Source organism: Hippoglossus hippoglossus, chromosome 8, assembly GCF_009819705.1.
Source record: "Hippoglossus hippoglossus isolate fHipHip1 chromosome 8, fHipHip1.pri, whole genome shotgun sequence".
NCBI classification, from domain to species: Eukaryota; Metazoa; Chordata; class Actinopteri; order Pleuronectiformes; family Pleuronectidae; genus Hippoglossus; species Hippoglossus hippoglossus.
Window position 1 is genome coordinate 2847363 of NC_047158.1, and position 22469 is coordinate 2869831.

The 22469-nt window shown below is 42.1% G+C and overlaps 1 protein-coding gene across 3 annotated transcripts in view; it reads right to left on the reverse strand.

Moving 5' to 3' along the window:
* The window catches only part of LOC117766916 (cytosolic phospholipase A2 zeta-like), a 62841-nt gene extending 50662 nt beyond the window's left edge, over positions 1 to 12179 (reverse strand). Inside the window, exons 1-3 of one of the 3 annotated variants that reach the window (XM_034594364.1) lie at positions 12123 to 12142; positions 12011 to 12042; positions 10991 to 11101 (exon numbers count right to left, since the gene is read on the reverse strand). In XM_034594364.1, coding sequence (XP_034450255.1) covers positions 10991 to 11101; positions 12011 to 12016 — 117 coding nt within the window. In that variant the 5' untranslated portion in view covers positions 12017 to 12042; positions 12123 to 12142. Of the gene's footprint in view, positions 1 to 10990; positions 11102 to 11989; positions 12076 to 12122 lie in introns of those variants that run through there. The other 2 variants (XM_034594361.1, XM_034594362.1) reach the window with 2 other exon arrangements.
* Between the last annotated feature and the right edge of the window lie 10290 nt (positions 12180 to 22469).

Here is a 22469-nt window from a genome sequence, read left to right on the forward strand (position 1 = left end):
CTCATGGAAAGCTGCGGAGGATAGATGGGCTAGAGGTTGGCAGCGATGTCCTCCCCCACTCACACATGTCTCACCAGCCCCCGCTCCACAGACTCCAACTCTCTTCAGACAGACCCGGTCTTCTTCCCCTGCCTGGGAGCCTTGAAATGATCCAAGGAGACGCAGATCGAGGAACCATTAGACCTCTAAAGGACCTGCCGGTGGGTTTAATTCTCAAAAAGTCTGCCGAGAGTGAAATTAATTATATTTTTACCTATGTAAACAGTATGAAAACACTTTTTATGTGGTTTTGAGAGGTTTAAAAGAAAATGTGTTCAATATGAATGTTTGGCAGGTCAAATTAAACTGGTTCGATTCCGCAGCGGAGGTTGTAATGGTAAACGCATTGATAAAGACTCAAACTCTGCTTGGAACCACATTGTAGTGTATTATAAATATTTATTAAATGTTTCTACAAGGCGCATAAATGCTTAATACCATGACTTCTAATTGAACCTTTTCATTTTTTGTATGTATTTTTGTCCAATTCCAGATGCCACTCGCCCAGAGGAGGATCAAGTTGAACAGAGATCTGGGGAGAAAAGGCAGCACTGAGACATCTGCCTCAGACAGAGCACCATTAGGTCCTGAGAAGATGTCGTCCACATCAGACCGATCAGCTTCTTCCAGCGTTTCCGAAGGTGACAGATCCAACAGTACAACAGAAGGGGCTGGACAAAAGGAGCTGTCTGCATCTGCAGAGAGGAGAGCCTCTCGCAAAAGACCAAGGAGTGCTGGAGAGAGACTGCAGGGCTCAGACCGAGAGCAGGACAGAGTCTCAGGACCAGACAGAGATCGAGACATAACTCCCTCATATCCATCGGTTCATCTCCGACAGGAGTATGAACCGATGGATACGACTCCCTCATATCCATCGGTTCATCTCCGACAGGAGTATGAACCGATGGATACGACTCCCCCATATCCATCGGTTCATACTCCTGTCGGCGATGAACCGATGGATACGACTCCCCCATATCCATGGGTTCATACTCCTGTCGGCGATGAACCGATGGATACGACTCCCCCATATACATGGGTTCATACTCCTGTCGGCGACGAACCGATGGATACGACTCCCCCATATCCATCGGTTCATACTCCTGTCGGCGATGAACCGATGGATACGACTCCCCCATATCCATCGGTTCATACTCCTGTCGGCGACGAACCGATGGATACGACTCCCCCATATACATGGGTTCATACTCCTGTCGGCGACGAACCGATGGATACGACTCCCCCATATCCATCGGTTCATACTCCTGTCGGCGACGAACCGATGGATACGACTCCCCCATATCCATCGGTTCATACTCCTGTCGGCGACGAACCGATGGATACGACTCCCCCATATCCATGGGTTCATACTCCTGTCGGCGACGAACCGATGGATACGACTCCCCCATATACATGGGTTCATACTCCTGTCGGCGACGAACCGATGGATACGACTCCCCCATATACATGGGTTCATACTCCTGTCGGCGATGAACCGATGGATACGACTCCCCCATATCCATCGGTTCATCTCCGACAGGAGTATGAACCGATGGATACGACTCCCCCATATCCATCGGTTCATACTCCTGTCGGCGACGAACCGATGGATACGACTCCCCCATATCCATCGGTTCATACTCCTGTCGGCGACGAACCGATGGATACGACTCCCCCATATCCATGGGTTCATACTCCTGTCGGCGACGAACCGATGGATACGACTCCCCCATATCCATGGGTTCATACTCCTGTCGGCGACGAACCGATGGATACGACTCCCCCATATCCATGGGTTCATACTCCTGTCGGCGACGAACCGATGGATACGACTCCCCCTTATCCATCGGTTCATACTCCTGTCGGCGACGAACCGATGGATACGACTCCCCCGTATCCATGGGTTCATACTCCTGTCGGCGACGAACCGATGGATACGACTCCCCCTTATCCATCGGTTCATACTCCTGTCGGCGACGAACCGATGGATACGACTCCCCCGTATCCATGGGTTCATACTCCTGTCGGCGATGAACCGATGGATACGACTCCCCCGTATCCATGGGTTCATACTCCTGTCGGCGATGAACCGATGGATACGACTCCCCCGTATCCATGGGTTCATACTCCTGTCGGCGATGAACCGATGGATACGACTCGCCCGTATCCATCGGTTCATCTCCGACAGGAGTATGAACCGATGGATACGACTCCCCCGTATCCATCGGTTCATACTCCTGTCGGCGATGAACCGATGGATACGACTCCCCCGTATCCATCGGTTCATACTCCTGTCGGCGATGAACCAATGGATATAACTCCCTCAACCAATAAAACACCACTTCACGATGGCCCTCGACTCAGCCATGATATTCGGGGAAGAAGAGATCTTCCACCAGGTAGTGGTCTCCTCCCAATCTCCCGTCCACATGGACTCCCACTCCTCCATCGACCTCCCTCTCCGGTGGATGGTTGGAGGAGAATGGGGGAGGAGGGCCGCTCTATATTGGGACCTCCTCAAGGAAAGCTGCGGAGGATGGGGGAGGAGGGACGCTCTATACTGGGACCTCGTCATGGAAAGCTGCGGAGGATGGGGGAGGAGGGCCGCTCTATACTGGGACCTCCTCATGGAAAGCTGCGGAGGATAGATGGGCTAGAGGTTGGCAGCGATGTCCTCCCCCACTCACACATGTCTCACCAGCCCCCGCTCCACAGACTCCAACTCTCTTCAGACAGACCCGGTCTTCTTCCCCTGCCTGGGAGCCTTGAAATGATCCAAGGAGACGCAGATCAAGGAACCATTAGACCTCTAAAGGACCTGCCGGTGGGTTTAATTCTCAAAAAGTCTGCCGAGAGTGAAATTAATTATATTTTTACCTATGTAAACAGTATGAAAACACTTTTTATGTGGTTTTGAGAGGTTTCAAATAATATTTGTTCAATATGAATGTTTGGCAGGTTGGATTCCACAGCGGAGGTTGTAATGGTAAACGCATTGATAAAGACTCAAACTCTGCTTGGAACCACATTGTAGTGTGTTATAAATATTTATTAAATGTTTCTACAAGGCGCATAAATGCTTAATACCATGACTTCTAATTGAACCTTTTCATTTTTTGTATGTATTTTTGTCCAATTCCAGATGCCACTCGCCCAGAGGAGGATCAAGTTGAACAGAGATCTGGGGAGAAAAGGCAGCACTGAGACATCTGCCTCAGACAGAGCACCATTAGGTCCTGAGAAGATGTCGTCCACATCAGACCGATCAGCTTCTTCCAGCGTTTCCGAAGGTGACAGATCCAACAGTACAACAGAAGGGGCTGGACAAAAGGAGCTGTCTGCATCTGCAGAGAGGAGAGCCTCTCGCGAAAGACCAGGGAGTGCTGGAGAGAGACTGCAGGGCTCAGACCGAGAGCAGGACAGAGTCTCAGGACCAGACAGAGACAGAGGTGTGGGTTCTGAAAGAGAGAGAGAGAGGGACAGGGTTTCGGGGTCGAGCTCACAGAAAGTAGCAGCGACAGCGGAGAGAGACGGCGACAGAGAGAGCTCAGTTGTTGTTTACTGCCTTAATGTTTTTAAGATACATTTTGCGTATTACCTTTGTGGAATTCTTGAGATCTTGAGTTGGACCCCCTTTCACAAACCAATTTTGTATTTGAGTAGTGTTACTTTTAAAAATGTTTGTGGGTCTGGTGGACCCACTGCATTATTGGGAACACCACACAAGGGTTAAATACATTAGTTTATTTGCTTTTAGCTGTTAAGCTTCGACAGATTAAAATTTATATTTGAAACTGAGAAGTTTGTAGTTGTTTATTAGAAACAGGTATTTAAACTCAATGAAAACTAAATACCTTGCATTCTCACTAGTTTGTAATGTCTCCAGTTTTAGACATATAATGGCACATGACAATAAAGTCTTGAATCTCGATGCTTGTTTCTGATCACTTTAACTTTTCAAAACCAAAAAAGCAACATTCACACCTAGTTTCACAGTGTGCTTGATCAGCTGTGTGGAGGTGAGAAATGAACCATGGTATCAACATCCCTCTCAGCTCGTTTCTTCATTTATTACGCAGCTATTTTTGGGGTCTTTCATGTCATCAACTGAGAGCAATGTCATTTGGGAGAAAGTATTTGAAAATGTGCACCATTGTCCCCTCTAATGACATCACACCCCACCCCTTTTGTGATAGAACAGTTACAACCACAGTTATAATCTGAGGATTCTTGTATTAAAAAATAAAGCTGAATTCTTCAATTAATCAGTCGTCAGAACATGAATTTACACGTTTTGATGATGAACTAATCATTCAACTCACTTTGCAATCACAAAAGTCCACCTTAGTTCCACCTTCTTCTTAAGTGTGAGGATTTGCTGCCTGTCTTTGTCTGTTGTAATATTAAGAGTTGAATCATCAAAGTAAAGATGTGGTAATTTTTTATGACAGTTTGTAGAATTTAGTGACATCTAGGGGTGAAGTTAAATGTTGCAGCTGAATACCCCTCACCTCACCCTCCCCTTCCAAATATGTTAGAGAACCTGTGGCAGCCTTTAGTTGTCAAAATATGGTGGCCTCCATAGAGAGGACCCACTCCAGATGTAGATAAAAAGGTTTTGAATATAAAGGTAAAGAAAACAACAACTTGTACAATTTAGATGAAACCAACCCAGTCTCATCAGAAAACGTATAGTACCTACGTTGGTCCACTTGGAAAAACGTAGGCATCTCACAATTTGGCCTCTCAAATTGTGAGATGCCTACGTTTTTGTCTGCCCATTGTTTTGCATTGGCCTGTGCCCACGTCACGTGACTCAAGTTCCCGTCTGCGAAAACGAAAACATGGCGGACATTCCTTATATTTTCAGATAAAAATGTCATTTTATGATATAGTTTGGGCATTAAAATACATTCTATTCACGTTATTTGATATTAATATTTGATGATAGATTACACCTCTAATTCGAAGGATCTAAGAATTCCCCCGCAACTACATTCATACTGAGGCGGGCCCAATTGCGCATGCGTGAGCGGACCTGTCGTGTGAATGTCGTAAATAAAGTTTTTTTAAACTTTCCGGTCCATTTAAAACAAAGCTATGTCATAAACATGGACCGCTTGGAAGACGACAATGTTATAATCCTTCTGTCAGGTAAGTAGTTTATTTTGTTTTGTTTTTAAATATTGTAACGATCTGGGTTTACAGTCCGAGTGCTGAGACAGCGAATGTGGAGTCTGTCGATACAGACAATGGAGTGCTATTCATTTGCTAATATTCTATTGTTTTGCCACAGGCTACGGCCCATTGTAGCCTGTATTACCTGGGATGTGACTACTGTTGTGTTCTTTTTTCCTTAGGTAGAGAGGGTAGAGTCGGTCTGGTTCAAAAAAGTATTTATTTAGAAGCAATGAACAGCTACTACATAGCTATGGGCACTCAACGTACAGCCCCAAGCCGCTTAATACCGCCGGGGAAGTCAAGAGTCGCCCCGAACGGATGACAGGTGCAATATTTATAATAATAGGTAGAACTTCATTGGGAGGGGGAGTCACGTGGCTAGTGCACAGGCTGGTCCCAGCCTCTAGGCACTGGAATCCGCCAATGATGAGGAGCCGCTCCCAGTTTCGTCCCTCCTTAGATAGTAGCTGGGCAAATCTTCACATTCTGACAGTGTTTGGTTTGGTGTTTTAAAACAAGCCATGAATCGGCTGACAGCTTGTGAGCTTTCAGTATGGCATGCGCATTTTCTAGACAAAACAACGCCTTTCCTATCTGTCCTTCAGACCCTAGTGGCAGCTGCTTGAATTCTTTCTAAGGGTATGTCACAGTTTTTTAAGAAAACAGTGCATTCATGTATGTGTGATGTTTGAATAAAGCTAATGGAGTTTAGGCTGTAATATAGTAAGTTAGGTATGAGAACAAGTTAAAGTACAGTGTATTGTATGCCACAGATGTACAGTCTTCTCAAACAGGCATTATCAGACAGGTGTAAGACTGAACTGCGATGTGACGCACACACACACACAACAATCAACTTCAAGATTAAAACCAGCCAGCAACGGCTACTATCAGTCACTATGTGAAGGCCGCACATTTTCCCACATATTCAGAGAAAAACATAGATTTTAGTCTTAACAATACATGGTTGGTGAGACCAGTTCAAGACGCTTAGCTCATCATTGAGGGATGCTACAATATAAATATAAACATAAACAGATAATGTATAAGGAAACTAACAGAAACCACGAATCAGCCCATAAAATAGTTCTACGAATCAGGGTATGTTGTGGTGACATTATTAGATAACGAACACAATAACGTTGTATTTTTACTAAGGTGTTACACAAGTAAATAATACATACATGTAGGTCAGAGTAACTAACCTTTGAAATCTTCCTAAAGATGACTGATGTTTGTGAACTTTGTTTCTACAATTGTCATGACATTACATCACATTATGTAAATTGAAATTTGTTTTGCTAGAGTTGTGATATTGTGGTAATAAATTGGAGTATTATATTCATATATATATATCTGAGTGTGTGAATGGATATGATCCCTAAAACTGAGCTCACCATACATGTTTACTCTTTAGATCTTTTCACATGTTTTTAGTGGATTTGGACTCACAAACATATGTCGTAGGGCGACAAAAGTGAGAAAAGTGAGCAGCAGAGTCAGTGTTTGTGCGCCGTTATCTTTCCCTCAGATTCTGGGACTATATTAAAGAAGCTGTGCAATTCTTTTTTATAATCATCCATTTATAGACATCAATTTGGCCCGGGACAAGCGTGATTACTAGCAATTTCCACTGTACACAATCTTTTAAGGAGGCAGTACGAAATTTGACACAGCCGGATCACAATGATGTGAATATCTCTAATTTATTATCTAGGGCAGCAGGGCTCCATCTAATTGGCCAAATATATTGACACGCAGCGCGTGAATACATGGCACATTGAACACCATTTATCGCAGTCCAAGCAGTCTTTTGTGATATGTACATCGCCCATGTTGATATCGCGATGATATCGCCCTTCCACTTTGCTCTGCATCGGCCAATCAGCTTGTTGCTCCTTCACTGCGAGGGACAGCTAGCCACTCAACAGAATCACGACTGTTTGCTGTCCTGGCTCCAAATGGTGGAACAAGCTCCCCATTGACATCAGGTCAGCAGAAAGTATATACATCGTCTGCCGTAGGCTTTTTGAAGCTAATGTGCTTACATGATTCTTGCTGTCCTGGATTTGTACCCTCATGGTTTAACGCACTGATTGGAAGTCGCCAATAAGTCAGCTAAATGATATGTAATGTAATGTAATGTAACATGCGCTTGAACAATCGCAAGTCTGTCCAGCTGTCAATCATGACGTCACAGCCTGTTTTAATAGCATCAAACAACTAATTGAAATGTTTACGACTTTAGTTCAGTCAGACAACTCCCATTTAAATATTTATTGCAACAGTAGAACAGGTTAGTGTGTGGCGTCTAGTCTCAGACTTAGTCACTCCCCCGATATGATTACATAGATATGATGGGAGTGATGAGCAAATACTTGTATCTCATCTTGTTTCTGTCCATTGAAGTTTAAATCATGTTTATAAGCAGTTCTGCATCTAAGATGAAAAATCATTACAACAAATCTGCAAGTGTGCGTATGTGTGCGTCACAGACCTTGGCAGTTCCGTCTATTGAAGAGCGGCATGTAGACAATTGTAGGCTCCTTCTCTTTTCCCTCGAACACGTAGCAGTCCTTTGGCCACTCTCTCTCCTCCAGGACCTGATCGTCTATCTCGGGGAAAGGCTTCTTTACCTCCGCAGCATAGTCTCTGGCCAGAGTCAGAGTCTGAGGAGAGCGCAGGAGCGAACAGCAGTGTTTCACACGGTTTTCCAGCCTTGAACTTGTTGAGTGTGCAACAAATTACTGGTTAGCAATTGTTATAACTCTGTTATCATTTAATTCATAAATCACAGGTACCACTTTGTCATAATGTCATTATTCTGCCCCCGAGAGTGGTTTGGACTTGTTTTGGAGCTTGGAGCTTGTTGTGGACTTTTAATGTCAGTTGAGGACTTTTGGTTTATTTTGAGAAATCTTCTGTTTGGACCTTTTGGAATGTTATAGTATTTGGACTTATTATTTCCTGTCTTACTGTGAAGCGACTGACAGTAGCTGTATCTCAATTCAGGGGCTGCATCCTTTGGAGGCTACAATTGAACGATTGCGTCAAAGTGGCGCAACTAGGCTGTCCCATTTTGAAGGCTCCTTCACATACGGCCTTTCATCAGCAAGAAACAAAGGCTCCAATGGGCGGATCGTTTGCTGGCCCAGCCTAGCCCAGGATTCATTGAGCGTGTAGACTAAAGTGTCAACTTTTTAACATTTAAATTTAACTTAACTTATTTAAACATACAATTTGTGTAAGGTGATATCATTTGGAATCAGAATTTTTTTGGGGATATTGTGTGTACTCAGTTTTGATATATACTGTGTATGCAGGTGCAGAGCAAGGTGAAGCTTATTGGTGAGTTCTCATTATGAGCCATATATTGCTAATATGGTTATTAGGTAAGCCCATGGTTTAAAACAATGCCCCTGGCTGATGTGTATAGGCACACACACACACACACACACACGCACACACGCACACATGCACACATGCACACTCTTTACATTACCTCAAACATGTTTCCAGCGCTGTACTCGATATGTCTAGATATAGATATAGATATATATCTATATACACTGTATATACTCTACACACTATGATACATGTTGTATAATGGCATTATCAGAAATAACAAATAACCTGGAGCCTAATAGGCTAAAAAGCTAAGTCAGTCCGACTGAGGTATGTAAACAAATCCTGAGAGAAGATTGTGGCCGTGCAAGGCTGTTGAATAATGTGTCTTTACAGCTGCTGAATTTTCAACTATGTTCTTCTGTTGCTCTCTAAAGCAGAACAGGCTGAACAACCCAGCAGGAGTTTCTCTGCTCAAACATGTTCGCAACTGCACGGAAATCTGCAGAGAGTTCAGGTGAGGGTAGGTGCAGCAGGCAGAGATAGGATGTAACGTTTTCATGTTTACAACACAACGACACCGGTGTCGGCTCATATCGCCCAAAAACTCCCTTGACATTTTCGCTGGTGTGTACTTGTTTTCTGTCGGGTGTTAGAACAAAATCTATAAAATCATTCACTCACAGTGAATCCTGCTGTGTTCTTACATCGGCTCCTTTGAACTTTCTGCAGACTTTAGATTAGGGGGCAAGGTGGAGAAAGTCCACAGAAAGCATGGAGGCTCTCACTCTGACATTTGCATTCACACAGACCCTCTGGAGAATGTCCACAGGATATCTGGAGTTCAGTGCATGTCTGAAAGCAGCTTAACTCTGTCTGTGTGGTGCAGAGCAGGGAGTGGACTATGAATTCACAACGGATCACTGTAAACAAGCAGCGCCTCTTTGAATGCATTTTTAATAAGGGTATAAGATTAATGTGATGAGTTTTATAACTTACCACTGTATTAATTACCTTACAACCATACAGCTTCAGCAGTACTCTGTTCCTGTGAGTGTCTAAAGTCTGCTCAAAAGTTACTGTAAGACCTAAAAATAGTGATCATACAAAGTCATGGAGGACATGTGTGTGTTACGTAAAAAAAAAAGGCGAAATGATATTTGACGTGGCGTGAGGGCATAAAGTAAGAGACAATGCACAAAGGTACAACTCACTCAAGCATGACAAACAGCAAAACGCAACAACAGGTACAAAGCGGAACAAGTAAGAAGCATAAACTTCCTCCTAACTCCTTTACTCCTGTTAAGACTAAAATCTATGTTTTTCTTTGTGTGTGTGTCTGTGAAGATGGCAATGAAACTGAACTCTAAACAAATGCAGTATGTTAGACAGGGGTGGGGGCAGGGGCAGTTTGGGCTGAATATGTGGAGAATGTGTGGCCTTCACATAGTGACTTTTAGTAGCTGTTGCTGGCTGGTTTTAATCTTGAAGTTGGTTAGTGTGTGTGTGTGTGTGCGTCACATTGCAGTTTAGTCTCGCACCTGTCTGATAATGCCTGTTGTGGAGACTGTACATCTGTGGCATACAATACACTGTACTTTAACTTGTTCTCATACCTAACTTACTATATTACAGCCTAAACTCCATTAGCTTTATTCAAACATCACACATACATGAATGCACTGTTTTCATAAGAAACTGTGACCTACCCTTAGAAAGAATTCAAGCAGCTGCCACTAGGTTCTGAAGGACAGATAGGAAAGGCGTTGTTTTGTCTAGAAAATGCGCATGCTTACGCACACAGAACATACAGCCGATAACGCAGGAACAAGGTTTCTCACTCCAATGAACAACAACACCATATCTGCAAAAATACTGAAGACCCACAAGGCTTCAGCTGAAGGCCTGTCTGTAAAACATGAAACCAAACACTGTCAGAATGTGAAGATTTTCCCAGCTACTGTCAGAGGAGGGGCGAACTTGGGAGCGGCTCCTCATCATTCGCAGATTCCAGTGCCAAGAGGCTGGGGACCACGCCTGCGCACCAGCAAGAGAGAGCCCAGGTCTGAACCATGATGACTCCCCCTCGTTATTGACCAATGAAGTTATACCTACTATTATAAGTACTGTACCCGCCGTCCGTTCGGGGCAACTCTTGACTACCCCGTGCTACTAGAAAGCCGAGGCTGTGTATTGAGTGCCCATAGCTATGTGCACATAGCTATGCTGTACCTTTTCATTGCTTCTGAATAAATACTTGTTGAACCAAACCGAGACCGGCTCTTCTCATATCTCAGGATAAAAAAACACGACACTCCACCAACCAGCAGAGTGACTACCTTACATGCACCTTCCTGACGGGTGCTTGCCAGGCTAACACGGACGGACAGAAATGATGTTAGTGTGTGAGCAGTTTCTTTCTTACTGCAGAACAGTTGATTCCCAGGCTGTTGAGTGACTCCAGAACGACCCTTTTCCTCCTGTCAACATAGTCCTGCTCACCAGCACACAGAGAGGGGGACTGATCGATGGGTTTCTGTGGGGAAAAAAATCAACTCATTTAGACAGCACACTGAATGGAAACTGAGATTGTTCATTAGTCTAATTTCAATTTCAAAGTTGAATTTAAATTTGGGACTCCAGCCCCCCTGCAACCCTCAAATAAGGCTTGAATAGAACTACTCAACTCATCAACTATCTGTCTAAACTGTCTAAACACTGCAATGTGGGCGCTAAAGCAGCAGTTTGACCAAATTCAGATGCGCGACTAAGCTCATCAATGGGGAAATAAAGTACAACATCTATACCAACGCTATGCACGCTAGCAGCAGCAAAGTTGGCAAGAAGCGCCAACAGAGTGGACAAGGAAGGCAGACGACAATTGGACAATTCTCTGAATGTCCTATCACCGACCACCAAACGTCATATCTCTAAAATATGTCTCCCGCAATCAATCGACTAGTTGACCTCCTTTTGGGAATAGCTGACAACAACTAAGATACAGTTGTTGTGAAAGCCTGACCCTCAATGGATAAGCAATGTATTTCTTATATATTGCATTAAACTGCTGCTGCAAAATAATATCATGTAAAGTCTTATAATACAGCCTGTGTTTCATCAAAGGATTTTTTTGGGGGGGGCATTTTGAGGGAATTTCCATATTATCTATTTTCATATTTAAAGAAAAACACTAACAACTATTGTTGCCATCACAGTCAATAAAAGTTTACGGTCCAGTGCCCAAGCATAAAATATCGTCTTCTGTTTGTTGTGTTAATATTATACATTACAGACAAATACAGATCAGAGTAGCAGCACCTGATCAATGATAGTTTTCTGGTGAGGGACACTAGCTAAACAGTGAACTATTCTAATAATCGTGCTGCTAATATGCATCTTCAATCCTTTGCCATTCATCTCTCACCACTGAGGCTGCTTCTTTTACCTCCATGTTGTCCGCTGCCTCTGCCAAAGCTCCTGAAATCACAAGCCACAGGACAATCAATGAGACTGATAAGTTTAGCGTTCCAGTCTGCATGTCTGCATGTGATCACAACCTTCTCTGCTTAATGAAGTTCTGAAGCTGAATCCACGTTGTGGTGAAAGTTATGCCTTGTAATGGAAAATTCCACTGACCAAGTGTCTCACTGCTGTGATACTGTCTACCTGACAGGATGGAACCCTTATTTGGTGGTGTCTCACTGCTGTGACCTTGACAAACAGGGTGTATGCCCTTATTCGGTGATGTTTTCACTTCACTTCCTGTGCCGAGGCAAATCGCAGCGTGGCTTTCTGTGGGGTTCAGCTTCGGTGAACTTTGATATTTACTTTGCATCTGCATATGTGTGATCATGTCCTCACATGCCTGAAAGCGCAAGTCACGTGACCATTCACATACATTGGGCATACACATGCTGATGTACAAAGACTGAACTCTTTCCATCAATTCCAGGGCGGCAGTTGCTGCTGGAGTTTTTTCTGGCTGATTGACAAAAGGACTCCAAGTTGCATCAGGCCTGTTTCAATGGGTTTTTTAATGTTTATTGGACTGTGCAATGTTCCTGCATCATGAGGAGGGGCAATTTGTCTTGATTATTTTATTATAAAGATCTCTTTCACTACTGTGTTTTTGAAAATATTCTCATTGGTTTTCCATGGGTTATATTAGCTATTGCTACAATGAAAAGTTTTGGGGTCCTTGACGTTTGTTAAACTTAAATACAAATGGAAAACCTTTTCAAAAATCCACCACTAGATCCCTCACCTCAGACACTCACATTGACATTGACACCTAAGTTTGGTGAACAAGTTGCCAAATTCAAATTTCCACCTTTCGAATTGAGGCTGTTTTCATACCCAGAAGGCCAAACCATGGAGCCCATCAGGCAGAGGGGGAGGCCAGCTTGTCCTGGAGTTCTGCACTAATGTTGAACTGAGGATCAAATCTGGGATCTCTGAGGGGGGACTGGCTACAGACTGAGGGCTTGTCAAGCTGACGCTGCCTCTGCTTTGACTGTTCTGAGATCAAGTATCTTGCACATTATTATACACGTGTGTGGTGTGGAAAAAACTGACATCTATCCTGCATGACAATGTCAAAGGATTTATCAAGATATGACAACCAGTTTTGGACATGGTGGATGCTTCTGGACTAGACTTCACTCTGTGAACTGACTACGGCATATAGCAATGGAATGTAACTATGTCAACGTGGTGGAGCGTATGTATGTCTGTATATCTTTTCATACTTTTGCTTTATCTTTGTGCGTTTGTTTGTCTGGGTCTCCTGTTTTTCTTTTCTTTTGTTTATTCGTTAGGTTGTAACTTCTGCTGTCTCTGTGTTATGTTAAAGCAGATTAAGGGGAAAGGTTGTTCTGTATACTTGCAGAATTGGAAAGTGTATATAATTGTTGAGAGCCTCAATAAAGAAAAGTATGTAAAAAAGGAGTGTGGTTCAAAAGAGGATGATAGATTTCAGTGTAATTCGCTCACTACTCCTCTCTTTCAATCCATATGACAGGACTAATTTTGCACCACTGTCACACACTGGTCTACCTCACTTCTGTGAGATACCCAGTAACACTGTACTCAGATGCACTGGTCCACCTCAAAATTGTAAGATAACACCACTTTGATCTTTCATATTTATTACAAGGCCCGTGGTGTTGACTGGACTATTGAAATACTTTATTATCAGGATGTTCCTGTGAGTATGTGAAAAGTCTCCAGTTGGTTAAAAATGCTGCAGTTGAGTACTGACAGGAGCAAGAATAAATCATATTTCTCCCATATAACCCTATCTGCATTGGCTCCCTGTAAAATCCAGAATAATAATTAAAATCATTCTCCTTACTAAAGACCTCATAGATCACTTTGCTCCCTAAACACAGGCTCATTTATGGTCACTATAAAGTAATGGTTCCTCGGGTCTGTAAGAGTAGAACAGGAGGTAGAGCCTTCAGCTACCAGGCTCCTCTCCTGTGGAACCAGCTCCCACTCTGGGTTCAGGAGGCAGACACCATCTCTACATTTAAGGTTAGACTTGAAACGTTCCTCTTTGATAAAGCATAGAGCTAGTGATTCTCAGGTGAGCCCTGAACCATCCCTTAGCTGTGCTGCTGTAAGCTTAGACTGCTGGGGGAACTCCCATCATGCACTGAGCCCTCGCTCAGCAACTGTAAAAGAAAGTCTTTTGGAGCACATCTCAACGAAATATTATTTGAATACATCCTATAGTTTATAGCTTTAAACAATAGTTGAGTAATTGGGAAAAACACAAACATAAGAATAAAAATGGGTTCTGGTTTGACGCATGGCGAAGTAGGTCGCAAGCCGGGAATACTCTGTTCACATTCGGTCAAAATCCTTTTTTAATCCGTTTATTCCATTCAACTATTGGTGCTAACCCTGACTTTAGCTGAGAGTATGAAAAAGACGAATAGAAAAACAGGCCAAACGGCAGACCAACAAGATAAAGAGACAAAACAAGCCGACTCAGATAAGCTAGCGGAACAACCGGACTCTGAGGCTAGCAACCTGCTAACCCTGCCAGATATGGAGAGATTGCTAACGTCCATGGAGGAACGCATTATAGCAAAACGTTCTGCTCAACTGTCGGCTGAGAGAGCTATTATCAACCAACACCACGAAACCATTCAACAGTTGGAAACCTCGCACAACGACATGCATACAAGACTTGAGAGACTTGAATCCTCTTGTGCAGCGCTCTCAAAAGACAACGAAGAGCTGAAAGCTAAACTGGATGATCTAGAAAACCGATCCAGGCGAAACAATATTCGCATAATAGGACTGCCTGAAAAAGTTGAAGGACTGCATCCCACTTCATTCATTGACACATTACTGAGAGAAACATTTGGTGTGGAGGCTTTCCCTACCTCAACGATCGCTGACAGGGCTCATCGGATCGCCATGGTCAGGAAGAATCCAGCTGACTCCAGACCACGTCCCCTCATTGTGCGAATTCACCACTTCCAGACCAAGGAACGCATTCTGAAGCTAGCAAGAGAGGCCACCTCCGTTTCTTTCCGCGGATCACAAATTCACTTTTTCCCGGATTTCAGCGCTGAAGTCTCCAGGAAGAGAGCTGCATTTATCTCAGTGAAGTCGCAACTTAAAAATGCTGGATTCAACTACAGGATGCTGTTCCCTGCCAACCTCCAGGTTACCGACAAGGACAGACAGGAGAAGCATATTTTTCTCTCACCCGACGAAGCTGTCTTGTTTGTGGAAAGACGTACAGGCAAATAGGGCTGGGATACTTCCATGCAGGCTGAAACATAGCGTGGGTGAGTAAGCTAACTCCAGATGCATCTTATTATACGAACTCTGACCGTAGCTTACTCCATAGGACTTCATATTAGTCAACTTTCATTATAAATGGTCATTCTTCTTTTTACCTTGACTGCTATGTGATGCATAAAATGCCCTGTTGGATTTTTTAAAAAAAGTTAAGAAAATGCTCTAGTTATATGCCAAGTTTGGTTGCCTACTATGTTAATGTGACTTCATTTTGGTCGTTTAACTTCGTTTTATGTACAGATGCTTGAAAAACGCTTTTTCTCCCTTCCTATGTTGTACTACATTTTTTAAGAGGCTAAATAGACTATTTTATACTATATCTTCATAGTTAGGCTATTTTATCTTTCAAAATCTAAAAAGGGTGGCACACACCACCCGCAAACTGTTCCTCTTACTGTTCCTGCTACTCTTAAAAGGTGTTATTCCTAGTGACTTTGCGTTGTGCACATACCCTTTTAATGAAAAACATATTTTCTGTAATAACAGAGTACAGTGTAGAGTTTAAGCATAGGTAGCACGTGTTCTTTGTGCTTTTTGCTAAAGCAAGTTTTTCAGCCCAGCCTTTTTATTTTTATTTTCATTTGTATTTTTATTTCCCCCCTCTCCCTCCTCTCTGTGCATTCCCCTCACCCCTCGCCATCATCTCACTTCACTATGGCTTCCCACAACTCTCAATTGATCTCAAACCTCATTTCCTGTGCTAGACAAATTGACATCTAGAGTTAACACTCAGTGTCGTTCCATACAGTGTGTTTCACTTAATGCAAAAGGACTAAATAACCCAGTGAAAAGACAGAAAATAGTATCCTATCTCCAGCAGCTAAAGGCAGATATTGCATTTATACAGGAAACTCATTTAAAAACTGATGCTGTCAGTTATCTTAAAAGAAGATGGGTTGGACAACTGTACCACTCACAGTTTAACGTCAAAGCCAGAGGGGCCGCAATCCTTATACACAAAGATATCGCATTTCAAGCAGAAGAGGTGATTGCCGACACCAATGGGAGATACGTCATTGGTCAGTTATTCTATCTTCCTGTAATTCTTGTCAATGTTTATGCCCCAAATTTTGATGACCACAACTTTTTTACTAAACTCTTTTCTGCCATACCTGCCCATAACAATTACAACTTGATAATAGGAGGCGATTTTAACTGTGTGCTCAACTCCACACTAGACAGATCCTCAGCTAGACCTCAGGCTCTCACCAAATCAGCCAAGGTCATCAATGGTTTTTGTGCACAATCTGGTCTTTCAGACATTTGGAGATTTAAATATCCCAATAAAAAAGGCTTCTCCTTCCTCTCCAGTGCCCATCATACCTACACCCGTATTGACTATTTTCTGATAGATAACAGGTTAGTAGGGAATGCAGACTCTTGCCAATACCACTCCATTTCTGTCTCAGACCATGGCGCTCTATCCTTTCAACTGAGCTTGCCCAATTGCTTCAGACCCTCTTGCCATTGGAGGCTTAACCCACTTCTATTGGCTGATGAAGAGTTTGTAAATCACATCTCCTCCCAGATTAATTTCTTTATAGAAACTAACACTACCCCAGATGTGTCCCACTCAACCATATGGGAGGTGCTTAAAGCGTTCCTTAGAGGGCAGATAATTGAGTACTCCTCCAGAATAAAAAAAGCAAGAATGGCCAAACTTGAGACCATCTCCCAAGCCTTAGCTGATATTGACAAACAATATGCCTCATCCCCCTCTCCAAGTCTTTATAAAGAAAGGCTGCGCTTGCAGACAGAATACGATACACTGACCACAGACAAAGCCACTTATCTACTCACCAGGGCCCGTTATAATATTTATGAATCTGGTGATAAGGCTGGCAAACTGTTAGCCCAACAAGCCCGCCAATCCGCCTCCTCTCGCCTCATACCTAAGGTCCATGGTGAAAATGGTGAGATCATGACCAACCATTTGGGGATTAACAATGTCTTTAAACAATACTACAGTGACCTATATAGCTCTGAACAAGATGAAAACTCCCCCAAAATTGAGAGCTTCTTTGACAAACTCACATTTCCCTCTATCCCTCCGGAGCACAATTCACCACTTGGGGGAGAGATCTCAAACACAGAAATCTTAGAAGCTATTAAATCTTTAAAATGCAATAAAACACCTGGGCCAGATGGCTTTACCTCAGACTTCTATAAAAAATTTGCACCTGAACTATCCCCACTGCTTCAAGCCATGTTTACTGAATCCTTGTCGTCTGAAGAGCTTCCACCAACCCTATGACAAACTGCTATTACACTTATCCCTAAAAAAGGTAAAGACCCACTACAGTGCTCTTCTTATCGCCCTATCTCTTTACTGAATGGCGATTATAAAATTCTGTCTAAAATCCTAGCCGTTAGACTGGAGAAGTTACTACCACACATAATATCCACAGATCAAACAGGTTTTATTTTAAATAGACACTCTAGCTCAAACTTGAGAAGACTCCTAAATATCGTGTATTCCCCTTCAGCCCTTGTTCCTGAAATGGTGATTTCACTTGACGCCGAAAAGGCGTTCGATCGAGTTGAATGGAACTACCTGTTCTCAGTGCTCAAGCAATTTGGATTTGGTGAAGCTTTTATATCCTGGATAAAACTTTTATATGCTCAACCCTTAGCCGCAGTAGTTACCAACGGTCAACAGTCTGAATATTTTTCCCTGGGTAGAGGCACCCGCCAAGGCTGTCCCCTGTCGCCCCTCCTCTTCGCCATTGCAATAGAGTCGTTAGCCATTGCCCTTAGGCAATTGGATGAGTTTTCAGGCATAGTGCGAGGTGGACTTACTCACAAGTTATCCCTCTATGCAGATGACTTGCTATTATATACATCTAACCCTATAACTGCAGTTCCCTCAATTGTCAACAGTAAATCAGTTTGGGAAAATATCTGGCTACAAAATTAATCTCCAGAAGAGTGAAATGTTCCCTCTCAATCAGGCGGCTTCTCAAATTTCCCCATCACATTTCCCATTCAAAGTAGTTAAGAAGGGATTTAAATACCTTGGAGTAGAAATCACGCCCACTTTTCCACTGCTATTTATAAAGATTATAAAATTTATAAAGCTCTTGGAAAAGTGTAAACAAGATATGGTGAGATGGTCCAGCCTGCCACTCTCCTTAGTCGGCCGAGTTAACCTAATTAAAATGATTGTGCTACCAAAATTTCTTTACCTCTTCCAAAACATTCCCATCTTGATAAGGAACATTTTTTTTTAAACTTTGGACCGATGCATAGCATCCTTCATCTGGAATGGTAAATCCCACAGGATTAAAAGGCAATCGCTTGAAAGACCCAAAGGGCTTGCTGGCTTGGCTTTGCCCAATTTTATGTATTATTATTGGGCCTGTAATATCCAGAAAATATTGTTCTGGATGGAGGACTATCAACCTGACAGCAGTGAGGCCTGGATACATCTTGAGTGCACAGGCGGCCCGGTCCACTTGCGCTCTGTCTTATGCGCTCCGTCCCCTCCGACCCCACATACCCGATTTTTCTCCAACCCAATTGTCCTTAACTCAGTTGGAATCTGGTCACAGTTTAAAAGACATTTCAACCTGGCTACAATGTCAATTCACTCCCCAATTGTCGATAATTACAATTTCCCACCCTCTACCTTGGACTCAGCTTTTAAAATCTGGATGGCAAAAGGCATTACTTCCACACTTAGCCTCTTTTTTCAGGGCAAATTTGGATCATTCGCACAACTCTCTGAGAAGTTTGACCTGCCAAAATCATTTTTTTTTAGATATCTCCAGGTAAGACATTTTGTGCAGAAAAACATTGCTTCATTTCCAAATTTACCACCAGATAACACAACTGACAATCTTTTCACTTTGTCTCCGCACCGTAAAGGCTTAATTTCAGTCCTTTACAAGCAAATCTGCAACATCTCCCCCCAGTCACTGCAAGAAACTAGAACACTTTGGGAAGAAGACCTAGGGGAAGTAATGAGAGAGGATCAGTGAGAGGCTGCGCTAAACTTAGTACACACATCATCCCCATGCACTAGACATAGCTTATTTCAACTTAAAATCCTCCTGAGAGTTCACTGGACCAGGACTAAACTTGCCAAGATTTTCCCTGATGTTGACCCCTCTTGTCCCCGCTGTAAAAGTCAACCAGCTGATCACATACATATGTTCTGGTCCTGCCCTTTCCTCAGAACATTTTGGGCAGACATCTTTCATGCTTACTCTAAAATGTTTGGTGTGGTCATCCCTCCAAACCCATTATGTGCCATTTTTGGCTTTACTGATGAAGCTCGTCCTCTTAAGGGCAGGGCCCATGTTGTCATAGCTTTCACCTCTCTGCTTGCCAGACGTCTGATACTACTCTTATGGAAGGAACAAACACCACCCACATTCAGCAGATGGATTAGAGACACCATGTCTTTCTTGAAACTGGAGAAAATCAGATATACTCTGAAAGGTTCCATACAGAGCTTTGAGAGAACCTGGACCCCTTTCTTGTCGTACTATGAGAGCATACAAAGCCCACTACAAGAGAAAGATTAGATGGCAACCACCCCCCTCTCTCTCCCTTTTTATTATTATTTTTTTATTTTTTATTTTTTTATTTTTTTCTAATTTCTTTAAACTTTCTTTTCTCTGCTTTGTCTTGCAGCATTGTTGTATGTAATTGTATTGTAATAATTCAATATTCCAATATATATATATATATATATACATTCTAGATTCTGTCTTAATGTATGTACTTCTGCTGCATGGGGTAGGCTGGCTGGGGGTGGGTGGGTCTTATTGTGGGTAGGGGTATAACCATTAGATTTGTGATGTGTAATTGTATAATTGTATTGATAAAAAACTGTTAAACATAAGAATAAAAATGAATAAAACAATAGAACACATTTAAATAATGAGATTAAAAACGCGAACTAATTAGCATTTTGCAGCCTTCTTATAAGTGTGAGATTTAATGGTCTCTTACTGGTCATTCTGTAGGTAACTCATGAGAGAAGGGTTTTGTGATCTATGTTTGCACAGCCTGCTTTTAAAAAGTATATCACTGCCGGCAGTCCAATCTCTCCCATTCTGTAAAGAAGTCGAGGCTGACGCTTGACATGCAGATTCATTTTGAGGTCATATTACTCTAACCTGAAAAAAGGACAACCCTCAATGCTAGTAGAAGTTTATACATCAGTGCAGATAGGCTGTAGTTTCTAGCATATTAGTATAATAAGCAATATGATTGATCTTAACATTGTTATCTGTTATTTGATTGCAGAACACAATACTCAAACTCAAAAATGAACTCTTTGAATTCAGATTATGAGTTGATATGCTGTAAACCATGTAAAGTAAAAAGGAAAACTGAAGGTTTTTTCAAGTTCAGATACTGAGCTCAACCTAATTAACTTGTATCCAATTATAGATCACTCTTTTACCCTTTCTCTTTTTTATATCCCTCTCTTTTTTCTTTCTCTCCTCTTGTTTCATTTTGGTAACTGTTATTATTAATAAAAATGTATTTTGTTATATTTTCTTCTTATTACAGATGTATAATAGTAACTGATTATTTATTTTATTTCATTTTACTTTCTATTTTCATTTATTATCTATCTGGGATGTTGGGACTGTGGGTGGAATGGATCAGATGAGATGTGGGGATACACATGGCTGTTATAAAACTGAGGGATACCTTCTTGTTTCCTGTCTTTCTCACTCCTTTGGAAATGTAACTACTGTATGGGATCAGTTCCAAAGAAAAAAAGAGTATAAGAAAACAAGATTTTACAAATTGAATTTAATAATTTAATATATAATTTAAATAATTAACTATATTATCCAAAAGCAAGTATTTGATTGAACTCATATCTCATAACTACACATGAATGAATATCATAGAAACGTACTTAATAGGTTATTGTTAATAAGTGTTAAAATAATAAAGTATTGTTATTATTATTATTATTGTTTGACGATTTGATATTAGTCATTATTATTATTATTATTATTATTATTATTATTATTATTACTACTATGCTCAAGGCAAGATTTATCTTTCTCCTTATCACTCTCTCAATGTATGTGCAAGATGAGAGGAGAGTTTGAAGCTGTCTCTGAAAGAAACTTGTAATTATCATCTTACCAGGGGCGTTGCAACAGGGAAGGCAAAGCAAGCAATTGCTTGGGGCCCTAAGATGAGAGGGGGCCCCAGAGAATGGCTGATTATGTTATTTAGATATTATTTAGAACATTATTAGCGCATGATGAAAAAATAGGGAGAATTCTATCAGCTGCATTTTGCACTTCAACGTCAGCTTTCTTTTTGAATGAAGCTAAAGCCTTTTCCTTAGCTAACCAGCACAGATTCATGGTTCATGATTCATGTGATGATAACTTAATATATATATAATAGTATAAAAAGACTTTTATTCTGAGAAATCATGTGAACTTTACAAGCTGAGCAATATGTAGTGACTTTTATCTAAATGGATTCACACAGATTATACAGTTTGTCATTAATCATTTCTACAACTTCAAAAGAATTCAACATTAGGGCTCTGTCATATAAACTTGAATGTATCAGTGACGAACCTTCGACCCCCCATCTCACTTCCAATCAGCATGAGCAAGGAGGTGAACAATTTCTTCCTGTGATGAGGCAATTCCGCAGCGTGGCTTCGTATGGAGTACAACGTTGGCGAACTTTTACCCGCGTCATTCGCTTTGCATTCGTGTGTGTGACCGCGCCCTTAAAATCTCTTACAACAACATAGCCAAACCAGGCTTCACAACGTCAAGAGAGCCATCTTCTCTGATGTAAATCGTCAGTTTGGAGTGTCCATGGATGACAACGTGATTTTATTTGAGGGAATTTTAGCAACTATTGAGTTACTGAGTATTATTGTTGCAACCACAACAATTATAAAAGTTTTGGGTTTTGCCAGTCAAGAAGGCCAAATGGGCAGTTGACTAGGTAATTTTGGCCCTGTGCTGTGCACAAGCAGTGAGGAGCGTGACACTCTGACTAAAACCATTGAGGGTGTGTGTGTGTGTGTGTGTGTGTGTGTGTGTGCGTCTATGTGTGTGTGTGTGTCTTTGTGTGTGTCT